This window comes from Python bivittatus, unplaced genomic scaffold (assembly GCF_059951505.1).
Source record: "Python bivittatus isolate LINGU-HERP-01145 unplaced genomic scaffold, Pbiv_v1 ctg000340_np1212, whole genome shotgun sequence".
Classification (NCBI taxonomy): Eukaryota; Metazoa; Chordata; class Lepidosauria; order Squamata; family Pythonidae; genus Python; species Python bivittatus.
Window position 1 is genome coordinate 2363507 of NW_028277056.1, and position 17519 is coordinate 2381025.

General features: G+C 48.1%; 1 protein-coding gene across 4 annotated transcripts in view; it reads right to left on the reverse strand.

Annotated features, from left to right (window-relative positions):
* The window catches only part of ARRB1 (arrestin beta 1), a 96442-nt gene that overhangs the window by 31623 nt on the left and 47300 nt on the right, over positions 1–17519 (reverse strand). For 2 of the 4 annotated variants that reach the window (XM_088140408.1, XM_088140407.1), the window contains exon 2: positions 442–472. In XM_088140408.1, the coding sequence (XP_087996534.1) occupies positions 442–472 (31 nt within the window). Of the gene's footprint in view, positions 1–441; positions 473–7732; positions 7859–17519 lie in introns of those variants that run through there. The other 2 variants (XM_007440173.3, XM_025174366.2) reach the window with 2 other exon arrangements.

Consider the following 17519-nt stretch of genomic DNA (forward strand, 5'->3'; position numbering starts at 1 on the left):
GCCCCCCACTCACTGGACAGACAGACCACTGAACGCTGCAGAGGGGAGAGGCAGGGGATCAGGAGATGGTCAACCAGGTTTCATCAAGAGATACTGTGGATGGATGTGAGGGTTTGTGCATCCTGAATTGGCTTTGGAGACTTCCTCTCTAGCAAACCAAAAGCTTGCTAACCCCGGTAAGAAGAAAACGGATCCCCCCTGGATGCGGGCTGTCGAGTTCCTACAGGCTGTTTAAAAAAAAACACTTATGCTAACATGGCAAATGGCTTGGGTTGTTGGTCCAGAGGCCATGCAATCTATAAATAATTTTATCGTGTACTGAAAGTGCTGCAACTGGATCAGGGTTTTCTGTTTTTCCGTTCCTCCCCTTCCCTGGATTGCCTGGCCTCCCACTTTCCAACATCACAGGAACCTGGAGAATGAACCAAGCGATTCCCTTACCTTGCCATTGGGGCTGGCTTTCTTGAACACTCTGCAAAAGAAGAGGAGGAGAAAGGTGAGATAAACAAGATGCTTCTCACCCCCATTTCAACAGCTGTTAACCACCCTGTCAGGGCCCCAGATGTGCCCATATGTTAGAACCCATCTGCACCCATCTGGGTCCCATTCCATGGAGGGACCCAGTTCTATGCACACATGGTTTCCTTCAAGTATCTGGAGCTGAGCTAACAAGGAAGCCCCATCCCTGTGGAGCATTTTTAAAGCATCCACAGAAATCAAGGTGAAGCCTCTAAGAGCAAGTAATTATAGCTTGAGGGCCCAGTTGTGACTGTGGATGAATGAGCAGCTCTTCATCTCATTTTGCAAATGCTTTGCAAACGAGGGCCAAATACTCAAATCTTCTGTCCCTTCCCTGCACCTTGGAAGAAAGAAGGGAGGAGCCAGAGACACCTCTGGATCTTTGGGGTCTGATGTCACTTTAACAGTTTCTTATTTTTATTTTCCATGGGCATTTTTCACTGGTCGGTATCACATAGGCTGCCAAGAATGGGTTTGGATTATGGTGGAACAGAAATGCCATAACTACATAAGCCAATGTTAAAATGGGTGCCCCCCCCATTTTTTGGGCTCTGGCCCCACCTGCTTGCTGCTTCGCTTCTGCCCACCATGGTCCCAAAGAATTTTGCTCTAAGGATCTACAACTGTCAATGGAGAGACAGTTTCAAAGGCCGTTTCCCCCAACCCAGCAGTCTCCAGATCAGTGTTTCTCAACCTCGGCCACTTTAAGATATGCGGACTTCAACCCCTTGCTGGCTGGGGAATTCTGGGAGTTGAAGTCCGCACATCTTAAAGTGGCCGAGGTTGAGAAACACTGCTCCAGATAGATTCAAGACCTCCCATCGACCCCCAGCCCACTAACCATACTGGCCATATGTGACAAGAGTCATAATATGGGGCTAGTGGCTTCCTGCGGATCAGAGCTCTCTGTTTCCCGCACCAACTCAAGGAAAGTGGCCTTAGCAAGTATTTTTGGGGTAGCTGGGGTGCTCTTTGCTCAAGCCAAGCCGGAAACACAAATACACTTAAATATTGTACCAAGTTAATTAACTTTATCTGTGAATATCATTCTGAGTGCTCCTATTTCAAGGCTCCAGCTAGCTCCCAAATTCCTTTCTGCAATAAAATTCAGTCTAACACTGAAAACGCGGAGTGCATAAAAATGACACCTAGTAAAAAGAAACATTTTAAAGCCGCCTCCTAAGCTGCAAGAAGTTGCTCCCAGTTACCATCCTGGCGCAAGAAAAGGAGAGGGACCTCTTGGGGTCAACCGTCCATCATGGGAGCTACAAAATGTGAAGATGCACAGGGTGGATGATCCAGGAGTAGGCAGTCCTTGAGATAAGATGGGTGTAAACCACGCTGGGTTTTATACACCGAGAGGAATTGGCCCCTGAGAGCACATCGTAAGCATTGCAGCTATTGCCACAAAAGGGCAATGTGGCATCTCCTGGAAGTGCCACCGGTCACGTTCTGTGCTAGCTGGATTTTCCTGGACTCTCTTCAAGGGATGCCCAGCATGAAGATCACTGCAGTAATCTAACTCTGAGACAGCCAACATGGGAGTCATGGATGTCAGGTCTCTCCCCCCACCCTACACACACACACAAATGGGTCCACTTGGCTTATCAAATGCAACTGATAAAAGGCCACCAAGGGGACCAAGGTAATTCCCCAGCGTGAACACTAGATTGGAGAGGACCCTATGAAATCTGCAAAGCAGAGCTTAGGATGGTGTTTCTCAATCTCAGTGACTTTAAGCTGTGTGGACTTCAACTCCCAGAATTCCCCAGCTAGCACGGCTGGTTGGGGAATTCTGGGAGTTGAAGTCCACACAGCTTAAAGTTGCTGAGATTGAGCAACACTGGTTTAGGGGAAATGCGAGCCTGTCCAGACCCAAGATACTTTATTCTTGGGAAGATTGGTGGAAGAGAAATTGCCTGGGCAAGATGACATTGACAGGGATCCGAACATTCAAGCAAATAAGGGTAAGTCATGAAAAGCAATGAAAGTTAGGAAACACTGTGTAGGCGGCAGAATCCATTGGATAAGAGACCATCAAGAAACCCCAAGTCTGACAGCCAGCCTGCGAAGCCATACGAACCTCCCAAACAAAGCCATTGACAAACGCCTTCCATAAGGTTGCCAAGAAAACAAGAAGGATGGGACTATGAACTCATCAGAAGTCAAGATTTATGGAACTAGGAATCTCCTACTGTCTTGCAGCCCGAGGGGAGAAAACTGTCTTCACAGAGAAAACGCTCTCCAAGGCTTGCTTGCCCAGTCTCCAACTGGCAACTTTCAGGCATCAGGGCCATCTTTTGCTCACCTAGACCTTCTCATGCTTCAGTTCACACTAGCATGTCCAGAATTTGCATGGGCTGATTTCAACAGACTAGCCTTCCTCAAACTGGTGCTCCCTGCCCCTCCACTAGGGTTTGCGGGATTTGATGTCCAACCCCACTTGTCCACAAAGAGATGCTTGTGTGAATCCTGCCTGGGGGTTGAACCGGATGTTCTCCAAGATCCCTTCCCACTTCTATGACATCTGGGGGCATCCAGTTGAGGAAGGCTGCAAAAGACCAAAAAGAGTGGAGCATTTGGCTATATCCAGGTCTAATAAGATCATCGTCATCTTATTTTTACCTTGGTTTGCTCTCTGTTGTAAGCAGCCCAGAGGCACATTGTTTGAGTTGGATGGCCATATATATATTGTTTAAATATTTATAAACCAATATTTCATGCACAGCTCCTGAGCAAACAGCTTCGTCTAAGCCAGTGTTTTTCAAACTTGGCCACTTTAAGATGGGTGGACTTCAACTCCCAGAATTCCCCAGCCTGCAAGGCGGGCTGGGGAATTCTGGGAGTTGAAGTCCACCCATCTTAAAGTGGCCAAGTTTGAAAAACACTGATCTAAGCCAACCCTGAACCAAGTACATTTAACATCATGTCCCCTTACAGCATAGGAAATCTACTTTAATGATATTGGTATTCTGGGCTAATAAAGCAATTTTTCAGCCTTTCGAAATGCTGGCCTCTTTGCTGGGTCAACGGGAGCGCATGTCAGTCCCCCAACTCCCTTGCCGGCATCGTAATGAGAAGCCGAAACCCTGCAATCATGGCTCCCATTTTTCCTTCTGTGTGGGAGGATGGTTAAGTGTCAAGCTCTGTCGAGCGGCAGAAAAGCAAGCTGGTGGCAATTCAATTAGTCCTCATTATTGCATCAAGAAATGACATTTGGGGATTTCTCTCTCCAATGAATTTAAACCTCCGGCAGAGATTAAGCAGAAGTAAAACAAGGGACTGGAGCAAACGAACTGTTATCCGCCAGTGGAACAGAGGAATCCCAAAATGTGGGTGCCCCCCATGGCAGTTAATTTTTTTATCAGTCTTGAAGATTATTTTGCCCAGAGGGCAAAAATACCTCTTCTATTTCCACAGCTCTTTATTTATTGATTACCTTCCCAGACACATTTCCAACCAATGTTTCTCCAACTTAAGACTTCATTTCTTATTGTACCTCCCCCAACCACAAACCCCCGCCCTCCCCTTTCCTCGGTTGCATCCCATCTCGACGGCTTGTCTTATCCTCCTGCACTGTGTAAAATGCCGTGCATAAAAAGGGCACGGAATACGCATATTCACAATACAGCAAGAACATTCAGGAGAGAGGAAAGTAATTGAATTCAGGTGCCAAATTCTAGATAAATGCAGGAGAGAAGGACATTTTGGTATATTTAGCAACAGGTGACCCCACATTACATGGTTCCTCTCCATAATGGCTGTGTTCAGTTACTGAATTAACTCATTTTTCTGAATTTGCACAGTATCTTGTACCATACATTGATCATATGGACTGAGCTGACTTAATACACTCCGTCTCCATCATAACACGCAAAGCCCTTTATGCTAACTACATGTACCATGTTGTCTGAAGACATCTGACAGATCTTTACAAATATGATGTTGCATAAGTGCCACATTCTCCATCCAACATCTAGTTTTACCCTTTACCCATTCAACATTGCATGTTACAGACAAGAGAGAGAGAGAGAGAGAGAGAGAGAGAGAGAACATAGGAAAGTATTATTTATTGATTTTTTTTTTACCCACCAGAATCAAGAGACTCAACAACAAAAGTCACGGATTACAACCATGCCATTAAAATGTCCTTGGTACATCACATTCAGTAAGCAATCATAAAAAGCCATAAAAGGTTAAAAATACCTAGTTTAAAAAAAAAAACTCAAAGAAAAAAGATGGTATTCTTACAGCGGGATCTGGAATAATGTGTTTTATATGTGACAGAATAGGAAGAACAGAATAAAAATTAATACAGCTTTGACAAAGGCAGCTGTCCAGATGTGACTGGAGTGCCTTTTGGATAAAAGGATGGGATATAAATTGAAGACCCAGCATTCCCAGCCAGAATTATGGGGAAAATAGTCCAATGGGTCCAGAGGGGAATCAGATATGGATTCTCACAGCATCAAGGAATGTAATCTATAAGATTGATTGGTTGATTATGCACCATCAAGTCATTTTTGACTCCATATAGCAACCACATAGATAGATTTTCTCCATGACAATCTATCTTTAACCTGGTCCTTCAGGTCTTCCAGCGGTGCCCCCATCACTACTGTAACTGAGTCCATCCACCTTTCTGCTGGTCATTCCCTTCTTCTCTTTCCTTCCACCCTTCCCAGGATCAGAGCCTCCTCCAGAGAACTGGTCTTCGCATAATGTGTCTGAAGTAGGATAATCTGAACCTGGTCATATGTGCCTCGAGTGAGAACTCTGGGTTGATATCTTTGATGATCGATTGGTTTGTTTTCTTGGCTGTCCATGGTCTTCTCAAGAATCCTCTCCAACACCAAAATTCAAAGGTGTCAATACTCTATAGTATTATAGGTAATACTTACATAATCCATAAGAGTGAGCCTGAATTAACCTAGCCTGCATTTCTTCACTCAGAACTTAGCTATCCATCTGCTTTTGTTCTTCCCCAGATCTTGGCTCAAGAAAGCGTCAAGATATGTCTACAAATGAGTATTTGGACACAAAATGAGTGGCTTATCAGAGTATACATCGTAATACACAGAGCACGGGGCAGAAATGCATGCTTTGAGAAAAAGCAGGTTTAGTTAGAATACCTACATGAACACATGTAGATAAATGCAGGCCTTTTTTGAAAACAAATGGCAGATCAGAGCAGAAGTGGGAATGATTTTTAGGGGAACACAAAGCGAACGTGACAAGAACAGGAGTCAGACGGCTTGTCCATCTGTACCAGCTACTGCTGCCAACAGCACTGTGTTCCTGCTGTAAGGACTTAAGAATACCTCCGAAAGAAAAAGTCTGCTGCCTGAAAGGCACTAGAGCAGTGTTGTCCAAACTTGGCCACTTTAAGATGAGTGGACTTCAACTCCCAGAATTCCCCAGCCAGCCATGTTGAAGTCCACTCATCTTAGAGTGGCCAGGTTTGGACAACACTGCAGTAGAGTGTCGTCAAGGTCACCTTCTTGCACCTCTACTGGGCACCACAGTGTTCAAGATCTTGGAGCTACGCTGGAGAACAGTGGAAACTCAATTCCACTCTGGTTTTCTAAGTAAAAGCAGCTCCTGAGCTGGACCCTGGCAGACTCCAGAGCCCACCTAGCACACCTGTATGGGAACTGTGCCTCGGATCTCCCTCCACCACCCCCCAAGAGATGGGGAACGTGCCACAGTGGAGATAAGATCTCAGGAGACCTTCCACAGCAGAGAGAAGGTCAGAGTCAGCTCGCTGGCTGTTAGGAAGTAGACTTGGAAGGGGTTGGCTGTGGAGACAATCCTATTTGGCCCCAAATCAGAAGCTCACGTTTGTACATCAAGAATGAAGGTGAAACTGAGCAAGGTAACATGGTCAGAAGATGGTTTTATTTCATTAGACCAGTGTTTCCCACCCAACCTTGGCAGCTTTAAGATGTGTAGACTTCAACTCTTAGAATTCCCCAGTTAGCATGCTGGCTGGGGGAATTCTGGGAGCTGAAGTCCACATATCTTAAAGTTTCTGAGGTTGAGAAACAGTGCATTAGACTGTCGCTCTTCCTGTCTTTCCACTAAAGGCAAAGTTCCTCCAAAATAGCAAACCAAAATAAATGAATGAATGAATAAAAAATATATTTGCAACATATGTAATGATACAAATCACACCCACACCCACAAGGAAAAAATCAAATCATAAATCACTATACATTGTGTGTGTGTATACACACATATATACATTGTAGTAAGACAACTGAAAAAAGCTTAGGAGAATAAAACAGTCTTCAGCTTTGGACATGCAACATCCATAATGGAGTCCAAGAACTCACTGTTTGTGACCTGCTGGACAGACAAAGCCAGGAGCTTATCTGGCAAAGGTGCAACTGAACAAGAAACATCACGAGTTTTTGTAAGCTTCCCCCAAACATGCGCCATTTCTTCAAGATGTGCAGAGAAATAACATCTGAACTTTGCTTCTAGATCAGTGTTTCTCAACCTCAGCAAGTTTAAGATGGGTGGACTTCAACTCCCAGAATTCCCCAGCCAGCATGGGTGGACCGCTCCCACAATACCACCGCTAGCCTGCTAGCTAGGGAATTCTGGGAGTTCAAGTCCACCCATCTTAAACTTGCTGAGAAAGACTGTTCTAGATAGTCTGGCGGGAGATGAAAGAAATCCCCAGCATTCTCTCTCTAACCCAAAATAAATGCAACTCGGGCTGGGGATTGAGCCTCCTTCCCAGAAAATTAAATGGATCGACAGAGGAAAGAGCTTTGCAAATGGAAGGCTGTTCCAAAGTACTTTTTTTCCCTTCTCTGAAGAGCTCTACAACCGATTGTCTGCTCAAACATTAAGGGACTGCCTTGAAGCAAAAAGATGCGACTAACGCTTGGAAAGCCCGTTTCAAAATGTCCCAAAAACCAGCAGCATCAGGACGCTAACCCAGCCCAGCCCCAAATTCAATTGCCTAACCCTTGTATTGAGTTCTGTGATCCTACTCGCTAGAGAAGACAATTAGAGAGGCAGAAAATGAACAGGCAAAGCATCACAGGCAGGCAGGCAACAGGAAAAGCGTTGCTTCCTTTCTCGCTTTTTAACACCCAGGAAGCAAGAGAGGCTTCTTTCCAAAAATTATCCAGACCAGCACAGGGAGTAATTCCTATTGGCGACCGCCGTCCTACAGCCTTGTATCCCTGCAGACTCTTACCGCTTTAAATCTTCCATCGCTGTGTTCCTGAGTAATCCACTTGCCCCAGAGGAGGACCCACCCGCAAAATCCTCTGCCTCCCTTTCATCTGAGCTTGGATTTCTCCGTGAACTTTCTGCCACCAGCTTTTGGAGCGCCGTGGGAGGACCACGGAAAACTTGCAACTGGACTGGAGCGATGGTTTGGCGCATCACACCTTCCTCCCTGCGTCTGCAGAAAAGCGCGGTAGCCAAAAAAAGACAACTAAACTAAAACGAAGAAAAAAGTCCTCCCCTTCAGGACACGGGCATTACAATGGTTTCCTGAGCTTCAAAGGGAACTCAGAGGAAATCCAGGTTTGCCAGTTGCTTCCAGTAATATAGTGCACACGCACAAATGGCAGCCAAAAACGTGACTGATCATTTTCAGATGGACGGTTGATCTCACCCCACATGCAATGTGTTCTCTGCCAACTCTCTGTGTAGATATTGTCCGTTGACCTTCTCCTTGTGATATGGAGCCACTTCTTCCAAATCCCAGTGCGGATTTCTCACGGTAGCCCTCTCTTTTCTTGGTCTGTCATCTTCTGTGCAATGCTGCTGCTGCTCCTCCTCCTCCTTTCTTCCTTCTTCTACCTCTTCTGCCTCCCTTGCCTTCCTCAGATCAGAGGAAGGCAACCGTAAGTACCAAGGAGCACCACAACTGTAAGTACCAGGGAGTGGGAGCAGCTTGGCCAAGCATGGCTAGAGCTTGATCAACATCTCCATCAAAGGTATGACCACCTGAGAATGAGGGTTGTTACAACATCCCCCTCTTCCCAATGGCTGTCTGCTGTTGGTTCCATGTGAAAGGTAAACAGTCAAAGGATCTGGTAGAGCAGAGGTGAAAGAGTCTCCCATACCCTGAAAGTTCTTGCCAGTTAGATAGACGATATGAGACAGAAGGCCGAAGTCAAACCGGGTAGAAGGCAACATCCCATTCGTTCAGACTTCCCCAAAGTGGCACCCACCAGTTCTGGTGGAACAGCAATTTCCAGAACTCCTAGGCTGACTAGGAATTCTGGAAGTTGCAGTTTGAAGACATCAAGTTAGGAAATGATGTATTAACTGAATATGCTCCTCAATGAGAAGGTGTTTTCTCCGTCCATTACTCTTTGAGATCTTTTTGAGAGGAATTGCACATTCAATGCCTTGTTCTTCAGTTCTGTCTCATTCCTCCCTCCCTGCTCATCAATGTCATGTATGAGTGTTACTTATGTGTCCTCCCAACTTGGAAACCACACCCAGCTCTTCTGCTTTGTGTCTACAAGCTGCCATTGGGAAGCTCTTCAAGGCAGCACCAGCATTCAGTTGAGTTTGTTTCTCTCTTTTCTGTACTGATCAGCCATCCCCTAGAATGCTGCATCCAGTTTTGGGTAACACCTTTTAGGAAGGACATTGACAAACTGGAACATCTCCAAAGGGAAACAACCAATTTCCTTCATAAGAAAAATTGTATGAGGAACAGTTGGAGACATTGAGTTTGTTTACCCTGGCAAAGACTCTGGGGAGACATCACGGCTACCTTCAAGTATCCGAAAGGCTACCTTGTGCAGGATGAGACAAAATTGCTCAGACTAGTTCCAGCAGACAGGACGAGGAAGAAGGGGCTTAACTTACAAGGAAGTAGAGCTTTGTGGAACATCAGGAGAAATTCCAAATGGTAAGAGCAATTCAACCATGGAACCGACTGTCTCAGGACGTGGTGGACCTCCTGTGCTTGGGAGAAGGAAGGAAAGGAGTCCATAGAATTGCTAAGGAAATCAGCAAGGAGGAGAACCCTCCCCAAGCAAGGCTTCCTGGTTTGCAGGGTTCTTGGCTCTGGAAGCCAAAAGAAACAAGAGACCCCCTCCCATCCACTCCCAAAGCACCCACAAGTACATGGGAAGGTGGTACCCAAAGAAAAAGCCTGTAGCCTGAGAAGGGAAAAACAGAAAATGTTCCAAATTATTTTGCCCCACTTGATAGTCTCCTGATGTGTTGGGACTCCAGTGCCCAGAATTCTCCAGCTCCTGGGTCTTCAACACCATAGGAGGCTCACCAAGATACAGAGGATGCTAGCACCATCTTCCTCAGGCTGGCATCCTCCAGAGACGCACCTGGAGTGCAGGTTCAGGTAAGCCGCCCCCGGAGCTGAAGAGTCCACACTTGGATGGAAGACCACCAGAAATGCCAAGATTGGGACTTTGAAAAAGCTTCCAGGAAGACAGTGGAAAACCACTTCCTAATTGTTGCGGAGAAAACAACCCAGCCGGGCTACACTGCTGTCACGCTGTTATGGAGGCAGCCTTTACCTTTAAGGAGGTCCATTCTCCAAGGCATCTTTCCAGCAGGTTTATGCAGATGGACCATTATGAGTTTGGATTACAGCCAAGGAGGCTGTAACCCTGAACTTGTCAGTTTTAGGCGGAAAATGGCATTTTAAAAGACTTCATTGAACAAGCTTTCAAATGCCAAGAAACTACTATGAGTTCCGCTGCCTTCCTCTACATGTTGGACCTCATCACAAGCAAGCCTTACTCTAAAGTAGACCTTGGTCTGTACAGAACTCCAACCTGACTGCTTTTTGCACAGGGGGGTTATTTTTTGATGCTTTGCCTAGCCAAGGAGCCTTTTTTCGAAAATCAGATGGGCGTCCTGAGTCCCAGTAGTGAATTATTCAACATGAAACTACAACTCTTCATAGGAGAGGAGACCTGGCCTCCAGTGGTTTTCCTCTGGCATGTCATGGAGAAGTTTCTTCTTCTCCTTTCTCCAGCTGTTTCCACGTTCCCTGACCTTTCAAGGAACAAAGGGTTCTCTGGAAGTTGCAGAGAAGGACGAGCTGTTTGCAGCCCAGTCAAGACCAATATTTTATGGGCTGTGACCAGTGACCCCAAGACTGGATTCATCATGCTCCATTGGACTCTGAAGAGACCCCATGACTGATTAACCCGCCACTGCTGGCTTCCCACAATGCTCAAACCTGCAGAGTCTTCTTTCCAAGGCATCGCGCGCAGGAAAAGGGAAGCAGGGTGACCGCAGGAGAAGCTCAAAAACCTAAGAGGGTGACTGCAACTGCAGAACCAGAATCCTGCCCCTTTTCTACCTGCGTCCTCTGACCACAGGGGCATCTTTGAAAGGGCCTGTCCTGCAGATTTTAACAGCTGGACAAGTTAATACCCCTTAGATAATCAGGACATTAAAAATTCATGTCTTTAAAGATCAATACCAACATTTTAAACTGTGCCTGTTAGCAGCCAGCAATCAGTTGCCAAATCTGTCACAAGGGGATCTGACTTCCATTATGTCAGCCCAGTAGGTAGACCAGACCAGAAAATCAACCCCACAGGAAGGCTAAAACTACCTTTATTGAGACAGGCTGCAACAGCAGAATCTTGCACGTCTGATGGCGCTGGACCTCCTCCCCTTCTTACACCCATGGGAATGAGGGAGGTGTCTGTCTGAGCCACTCCTAAATGTTTTCTGGACTTCAAAACTGCTTTAGCCCCCTTTGCCTGGGCAATGGGGCCTGCACTTCTCTGCCAAGGACAACTTCCTGACTCTCTACAGATTAATAGCCCTGGCTACCACCTTCCCAGCCAATATTACAGAAACCACGCATCTGCCTTCCAAAACCGACGGAATTAAGGAGCGTCCCGCCAATGCCCACCCAGGTTGAACTTCTTTAGGAAGAGGTAGTTAAGCAAAGACACCCTTTGGTCATCTAGGCTCCAAGTAAGCCCCTCCAAATGGTGACCAACTGTCCTCTGACCACCCCGCTTACAAAAAATAAGGGCCAAAGGGAGAATTCCCTGGAAGAAAGGAAGAATAAAAATGGAGTGGGCGAGTAACAGATTTATGACCTACGCAGTTCCTCAGCGAAGAACACACAGCTACTAATGGATTCAATTCCCAACAGGGAGGAGATTGCAAGTGAAAAATTCCATTTCCAGACTCAAAACAGTTTTATTCTCTTCCAAGCATGTGACCGGTGTTTGTGTGTCTGTCAAAAAGAGCAGAGATCCAGATGGATGGAAGGTCCAGAAAGTCAGAACGGAGAGAGAATTAGCTATTTTTCAGCAATCAAATCTGGAAATCATTTATGTAGTGCATCCTGGCTACAAATTGCTGTACGGCCAAGCCAGGGATGGGGGGTAGGACCCAATGGTTGGTTGACTTCCTTTCTTGATTTTTGCTAGCACAGCCTCTGAGCTTCTCTTTGGAGGGCCGTGAATGAGCGTAATGCACAGGTTGTGTTTGGGACTGTGCATGTAGTTTGTGTGTTGGGGGAACCTAGCCCTTCTGAGCCACCCTCCTGTGCCGGAATATGGCTCTGTTTCGTGGTACGTGAACCCACAGAATCACAGATCTGGAAGGAATCTCAAGGGAGATCTATTCCAACCCCCTTCTTAGTTCAGGATCCGCTAAAGGCTCTTCGGCCTCTTTGAAGATCTCCAGTGAAGGACAACTCAGCCCATCTAGCCGGGTAACGAAACGTTTGCAAGGAAAGAACCCAGCTCAGGGAACCCCACGGACCCCACAGTTCAACCCTGAACCACACATATTCGCCTCTGTTGGTGGACAGTCTGTGCAGTCAGGAGATCCTTCCTAATATCAAACTTCTCATAGTTTCAGCCTCTTGGTTCTGGTTCTGCATTCCAGGGGGGCCGAGAACAAGTCTTCTCCCACCGCCACAGGGCAGCCCTTTAGATATCTGAAGATCACTCACTCCTTCTGAATAGTCCCAGATCTTTCCACTGTTCCTCACAGGGCTTGGTTTCCAGACCCTTCCCCACCCTGGGCGCCCTCCCTCCAAAGCGTCACTGTCCTTCTGGAGCTTCAGGGCCCAGAACTGGACGCAGGGCTCCAAGTGGGGCCTGGCCAGGGCAGAGGAGAGTCGAGCGATGCTTTCCATGATCTGGACTCTGTGCTCCTGTGAACGCACCCCACGATAGCACTGGGCTTTGTAGCAGCTGCATCCCCCTGCTGGCTCATGTTTAACTTGGGGTACACAAGGACACCCAGATCCTGTTCCGTGATCTGAACTCCGTGCTCCTGTTCAGGCACCCCAAAATAGCAGTTGCTTTTTTAACACGTTTTTCTGGGCACCCCTGCTCAGTGGCCCTCAGCTCTCCCCCCAGCCATCCTTTTTCTAGACGTGCCCAGCAACTTCAATTTCTCTTCGTTTCCTGTTGCCCCATCACCCTCACCACCCGTCTTTGTTCCTCTTGTTGAAGCACAGAACTTGGAGGTGACCTCTGAGGTCCCACCACCTGCTCAGGTCAGGATCCAGCACAGCATCTCTGACCAGTGATCGTCCAGCTTCTGTCTGAAGTCCTCCAGCAAAGGAGAACCCTAACCTGTTCCACTGGCTACCAGCTTGTAGTCAGGAAGTCTCTCCTAACCTCCAGCCTGAATCTCCCTCCTTATTTTCATTGACTGATTCTGGTCCTGCCCTCTGGGGCAATGGGGATAAGCCCACTCCCTCTTCTATGGGACGAGATGTTTGAAGATGTGTGAACGCTGCTCCTATATCTCCCCTCAGTCACCTCTTCTGAGTAAATAGTCCCAGATCTTTCCACTGTTCCTCGCAGGGCTTGGTTTCCAGACCCTTCCCCATCCTGGGCGCCCTCCCTCCAAAGCGACACTGTCCTTCTGGAGCTTCAGGGTCCAGAACTGGATGCAGTTCTCCAAAGTGGGGCCTGACCAGGGCAGAGGAGAGTCGAGCGATGCTTTCCATGATCTGGACTCTGTGCTCCTGTGAACGCACCCCACGATAGCACTGGGCTTTGTAGCAGCTGCATCCCCCTGCTGGCTCATGCTTAACTTGGGGTCCACAAGGACACCCAGATCCCGTTCACCACTGTTAATGCACCCAGCTTTCTAAAATAAGAGATGCTGGGCAGAGAAACGGAAGGGAATGGGGTGGAAAGCCTTTTTCTAAAAGCAAAGGATGGACTGTCCCTGAAGCTCCAGAGCAGGGACCTCCATGGTGTGGTGGGGAGAGGGAATGCAAAAAAGTCAAGATGGTGAGTGCAACTGCATGATTGAAGCCCCGTGGCTTTTTCACACATGTCCCATGCAAAAAAGGGACAGAGCTTTGACTGTGCAGCTGTAGCTACCATCTTGACTTTTTTGACCCCACCCCATAGACATCCCTGGTTCGGAGAGGTGGCTAATGCAAACTGAGCAAGCTGAAATTCTCTCCTAGGCCCCCACCATCCCTTTCCAAGCAGCACTATTTACAAAATCATTTTCAGCCAAGAGACCAGCTGTCATCACTCAGGCCTCGGAAAAAATTGACTTTCAGAAAGCTGCAAATTTGCGGCTTCCCCACACACACCTGGGGAGGCGATCTGCAACACGCAGAGGTCTCAATGCAGAAACTCCCAGCCCCGCCCTCCAAGAAGCCCCACAGCTCAGTTCGGGGGCCTGCCCTGCGGTGGAGGCAAGCCGAGATCACGTTCAAGAGGAACAAGAGGGTTGCTGGTGCGTCAGAAGCACGGGACGGAAATGTTTCTGTAAATGCCCACCTGGACAAGTACGACAAAATACACACCACGTGGCTTGTGCTGGATTTGCATCTCACACCGCCATAGGTTCCTGAGAAATGCAAATATACAGCTATAGTTCGCTGTTTCTTGGGAGGGGGGGCTCAGGGTTCCTCAACCTGGCGCCCTCCGGCCCAGCCCGGGCTGAGCTGCAAGCTGGTACGCTCCCAAGCCTGATCCACCGACTGCATCATGCATTCATTTAAACACATTTAAACATCGACGCTGCTTAGAAACCTTTTAACTACTCAGGCAGCTGCTTTTACTGGTTGTATTTTAATGACTGGGGATTTTAATTGCTAAGATTTTTATCGAGTGCGTTTAGATTGCTCTGCAGCTTTATGCTCTCTTCTCGTCTGAAGTCTGCTTTCAGATGCGCTGTGGATGGAAAGAAATCGCCTCCAGAAACTCCGCTCTCTGCACGATGGGTGGGAGGATGAGAGAGCCCAGAGCCGCTGACGATGTGCGACAGAATCCTGCATCCTTGTGCATCTCCCTCCAGCGCAAAAATGAAAAGTAGGCCAGAGAGACGGTCACAAAGGAGTCTCAGCACAAAGGAAGATTCAGAGCATTAGGGTGCGTCATACTCTACAGCAGTGTTGTCCAAACTTGGCCACTTTAAGATGAGTGGACTTCAACTCATTCCCATGGCTGGCTGGGGAATTCTGGGAGTTGAAGTCCACTCATCTTAAAGTGGCCAAGTTTGGACAACACTGCTCTACAGGTATCCATGGTCAACCGGCGTACAGGGAGATACAGCTCGCTTAACCAGGTTAAACCCAAGCAGATGGGGTTGCCCGACGGGCCAAACCTGGTTAGTTGAACCTTGGCTAGGATTTTTTCCCAGCTCAGCATATGGCGCAAATTCAGTACATTGGGTGCATTTACAGTTCAGGGTATTGTGCAAGTCGAGGAAATGGGTTAATTCAGTAATCCGGTTAACCGTGTTGTGTGGATGCAGTTGTGGGGTTGTGAATTGACAACCTGGGGCAATCCGTTAGCCTCTGAGCTCTTTCTGCACTCCGATCCCCAGAGCTGATGGATTCAGCCGCTCGGAGGCAGGAGCGCCGCCCTCCCTGGAAACGACCCTTTTCTTTTCCCAGAATGCTTGATTCTTGCATCCCTCGCTCCGCAGCATTCTGGGAGAGAAACGGCAGACCAGTTTGGCACGGCATTCGGCGTTTTCGTCCTTCCGAGGCTCCGCCAGAGGAAGCAGCATTGGCTTTATTCCTACGACCTCTGAGAAAGCTATAATGGAACAAAGGAACCCAGTGCTCCAAAGTGCATGCCCGTTGGATAAAAGAGTAATAACAATGAATTATTAAAGATTAATTCCCACAATTGATGTATACAGAAAGTCATAACGGGGGGGGAAAGATCTTAATTTGCTGCACTAATTTGATCTCAGTAGGGAGGGAAAATCACACTGAGAAGTTGCGATCCTGGGGCCCTCCGGGTGTGTTCCCCAAACTCCACAAAATGCAGAGATGGAAAGCTCAGGTGGCTCTTTCCAGACTTTTGGGGACCAAGAAGTGCTTGAAATTCAGCTCTGGGGCCATTAGCAATCCAGCCTCACACTGAGACTCTCAGTATCCTATTTACTATTTATTTATTTATTAGACAAATTTATATGGCTGCCCAATTCACACACGGTGACTCCGGGTGGCCTGCAGCATTAAAACTCATAATACGAAAAAACCAGTAAACCCCCCAGTAGCAAGTGGAGCTGTCTAGTAAACCACCCGGATGGAAAATCAAGAGGCTCGGTTCACACCACCTGTTTAGCCCCCGACCCAGGTGAACAGAACACCACACACCTGTGTTCATACAACACGCTAAAGCAACGCTTGCATCTCCAGCACACGCTGAATTGTCCGGCCTGTTTTGTGCAAACGCAGCCAGATCGTGCCCAGAAGCTCTGAAAGAGCTCTGGATGGGAAGCAATCTATGGGGGCCTCCCTTAGTTTCTCTCCCACCCAGCAGCCTTGCCGAATCCCAGGATCACGACCGCCGGGAAGACAACTTTCAAGACTCTGGCATCCGTGGGAAAGAAGCCAGGTTCCCCTGCACGCTTCCTCAGTTCCGGGTCCACCCCAGGCAAGCGGGTCTGGGTTGCGGGTCCCGATGTCAACACTCTGGCAAACCTCACTTTCTTCTTGTAAAGTTTCTAGTCCCTAAGGCCGGAGAGGAAGGCCTAGATACACATGGGCCGAAGCCTGTTTGCACCCCAGGGACCCTTCCCAGGGTGCTACGGTCTTTGTAGAATTGGGGAAGAAAAAAGCAATTACGTGGGTGCAGATTGCAGAATCCACATTCTCTAAATGCAGCTATTTAGGTGTTGGCCTTATCAGGTAGCCCAGACAGGAAGTGCAACCAGATGAGCTAATTCTACTTCATTGGAAAGCTACCTTAACAGAACCTTGCAAGTCTCAAAGTACAATCCCCCCCCCCCTGCAGCCCCAGTCTCCTTTACAGCCTGAGAAACTAGGGAGGGGCCCTTCTGAGCCTCTTGCTCCGCCCCTTACGCAGCTGCGGGCTAAGCTGTCCCTTATCTGACCGTTCCCTGGACAGCATCTCTTGGCCCCGTCTCCCAAGGTCCTTCCCACACGCCATTACCTCAGGTGACATTTCTATATATATTCCACCCGGAGATGGATTCAGAGAATTCCAGACAGCCCAGCATGATTCACAACCACTCTGCCCTGGAGCATCAACTGCATTTTGCTGTAGGTCTCCTCCATCTCAGGGCGGCTGGTTGCATCACAGAAGGGGCTCCCCAACAGAAGGATCGATGGCCCGCTTCCCTTCCCTGGACTTTTGAGTGCATTGATCAGATAAACCAAGACGCTTGGCAGGGCAGCACTGGCTTTGTTGGGTAGCCACAAACTCTGCCCCTGGCAGAACCAGATGGCAAGGAGCCACCCGCTTGCTCCACTCCCATCGCGAAGGTGGCAACGCGGACTGGAGGGGAGAGGAAGCGAGCAGGTTCTCCTGCCTCCTGGGCTGCAGAGCCTCCAGTCCCGGTTCGGGGTCTTAAAGAGCATTGGGCATTCTTCCCAAGTCGCTCCCTCTTGGGGATGAAGACCCCAAACTGTCAAAGAGGAACCCAGCATTGGCTTCCAGATCCACTCCCATCCGTGAGCAAGGTGCCAGTGATGTCCAGATGCCCCTCTCCCGTCAGGGTCCTATCAGAGGGAATGACGGGAACAGTAATGGAGTCCTTGGGGTTCTCTGAGC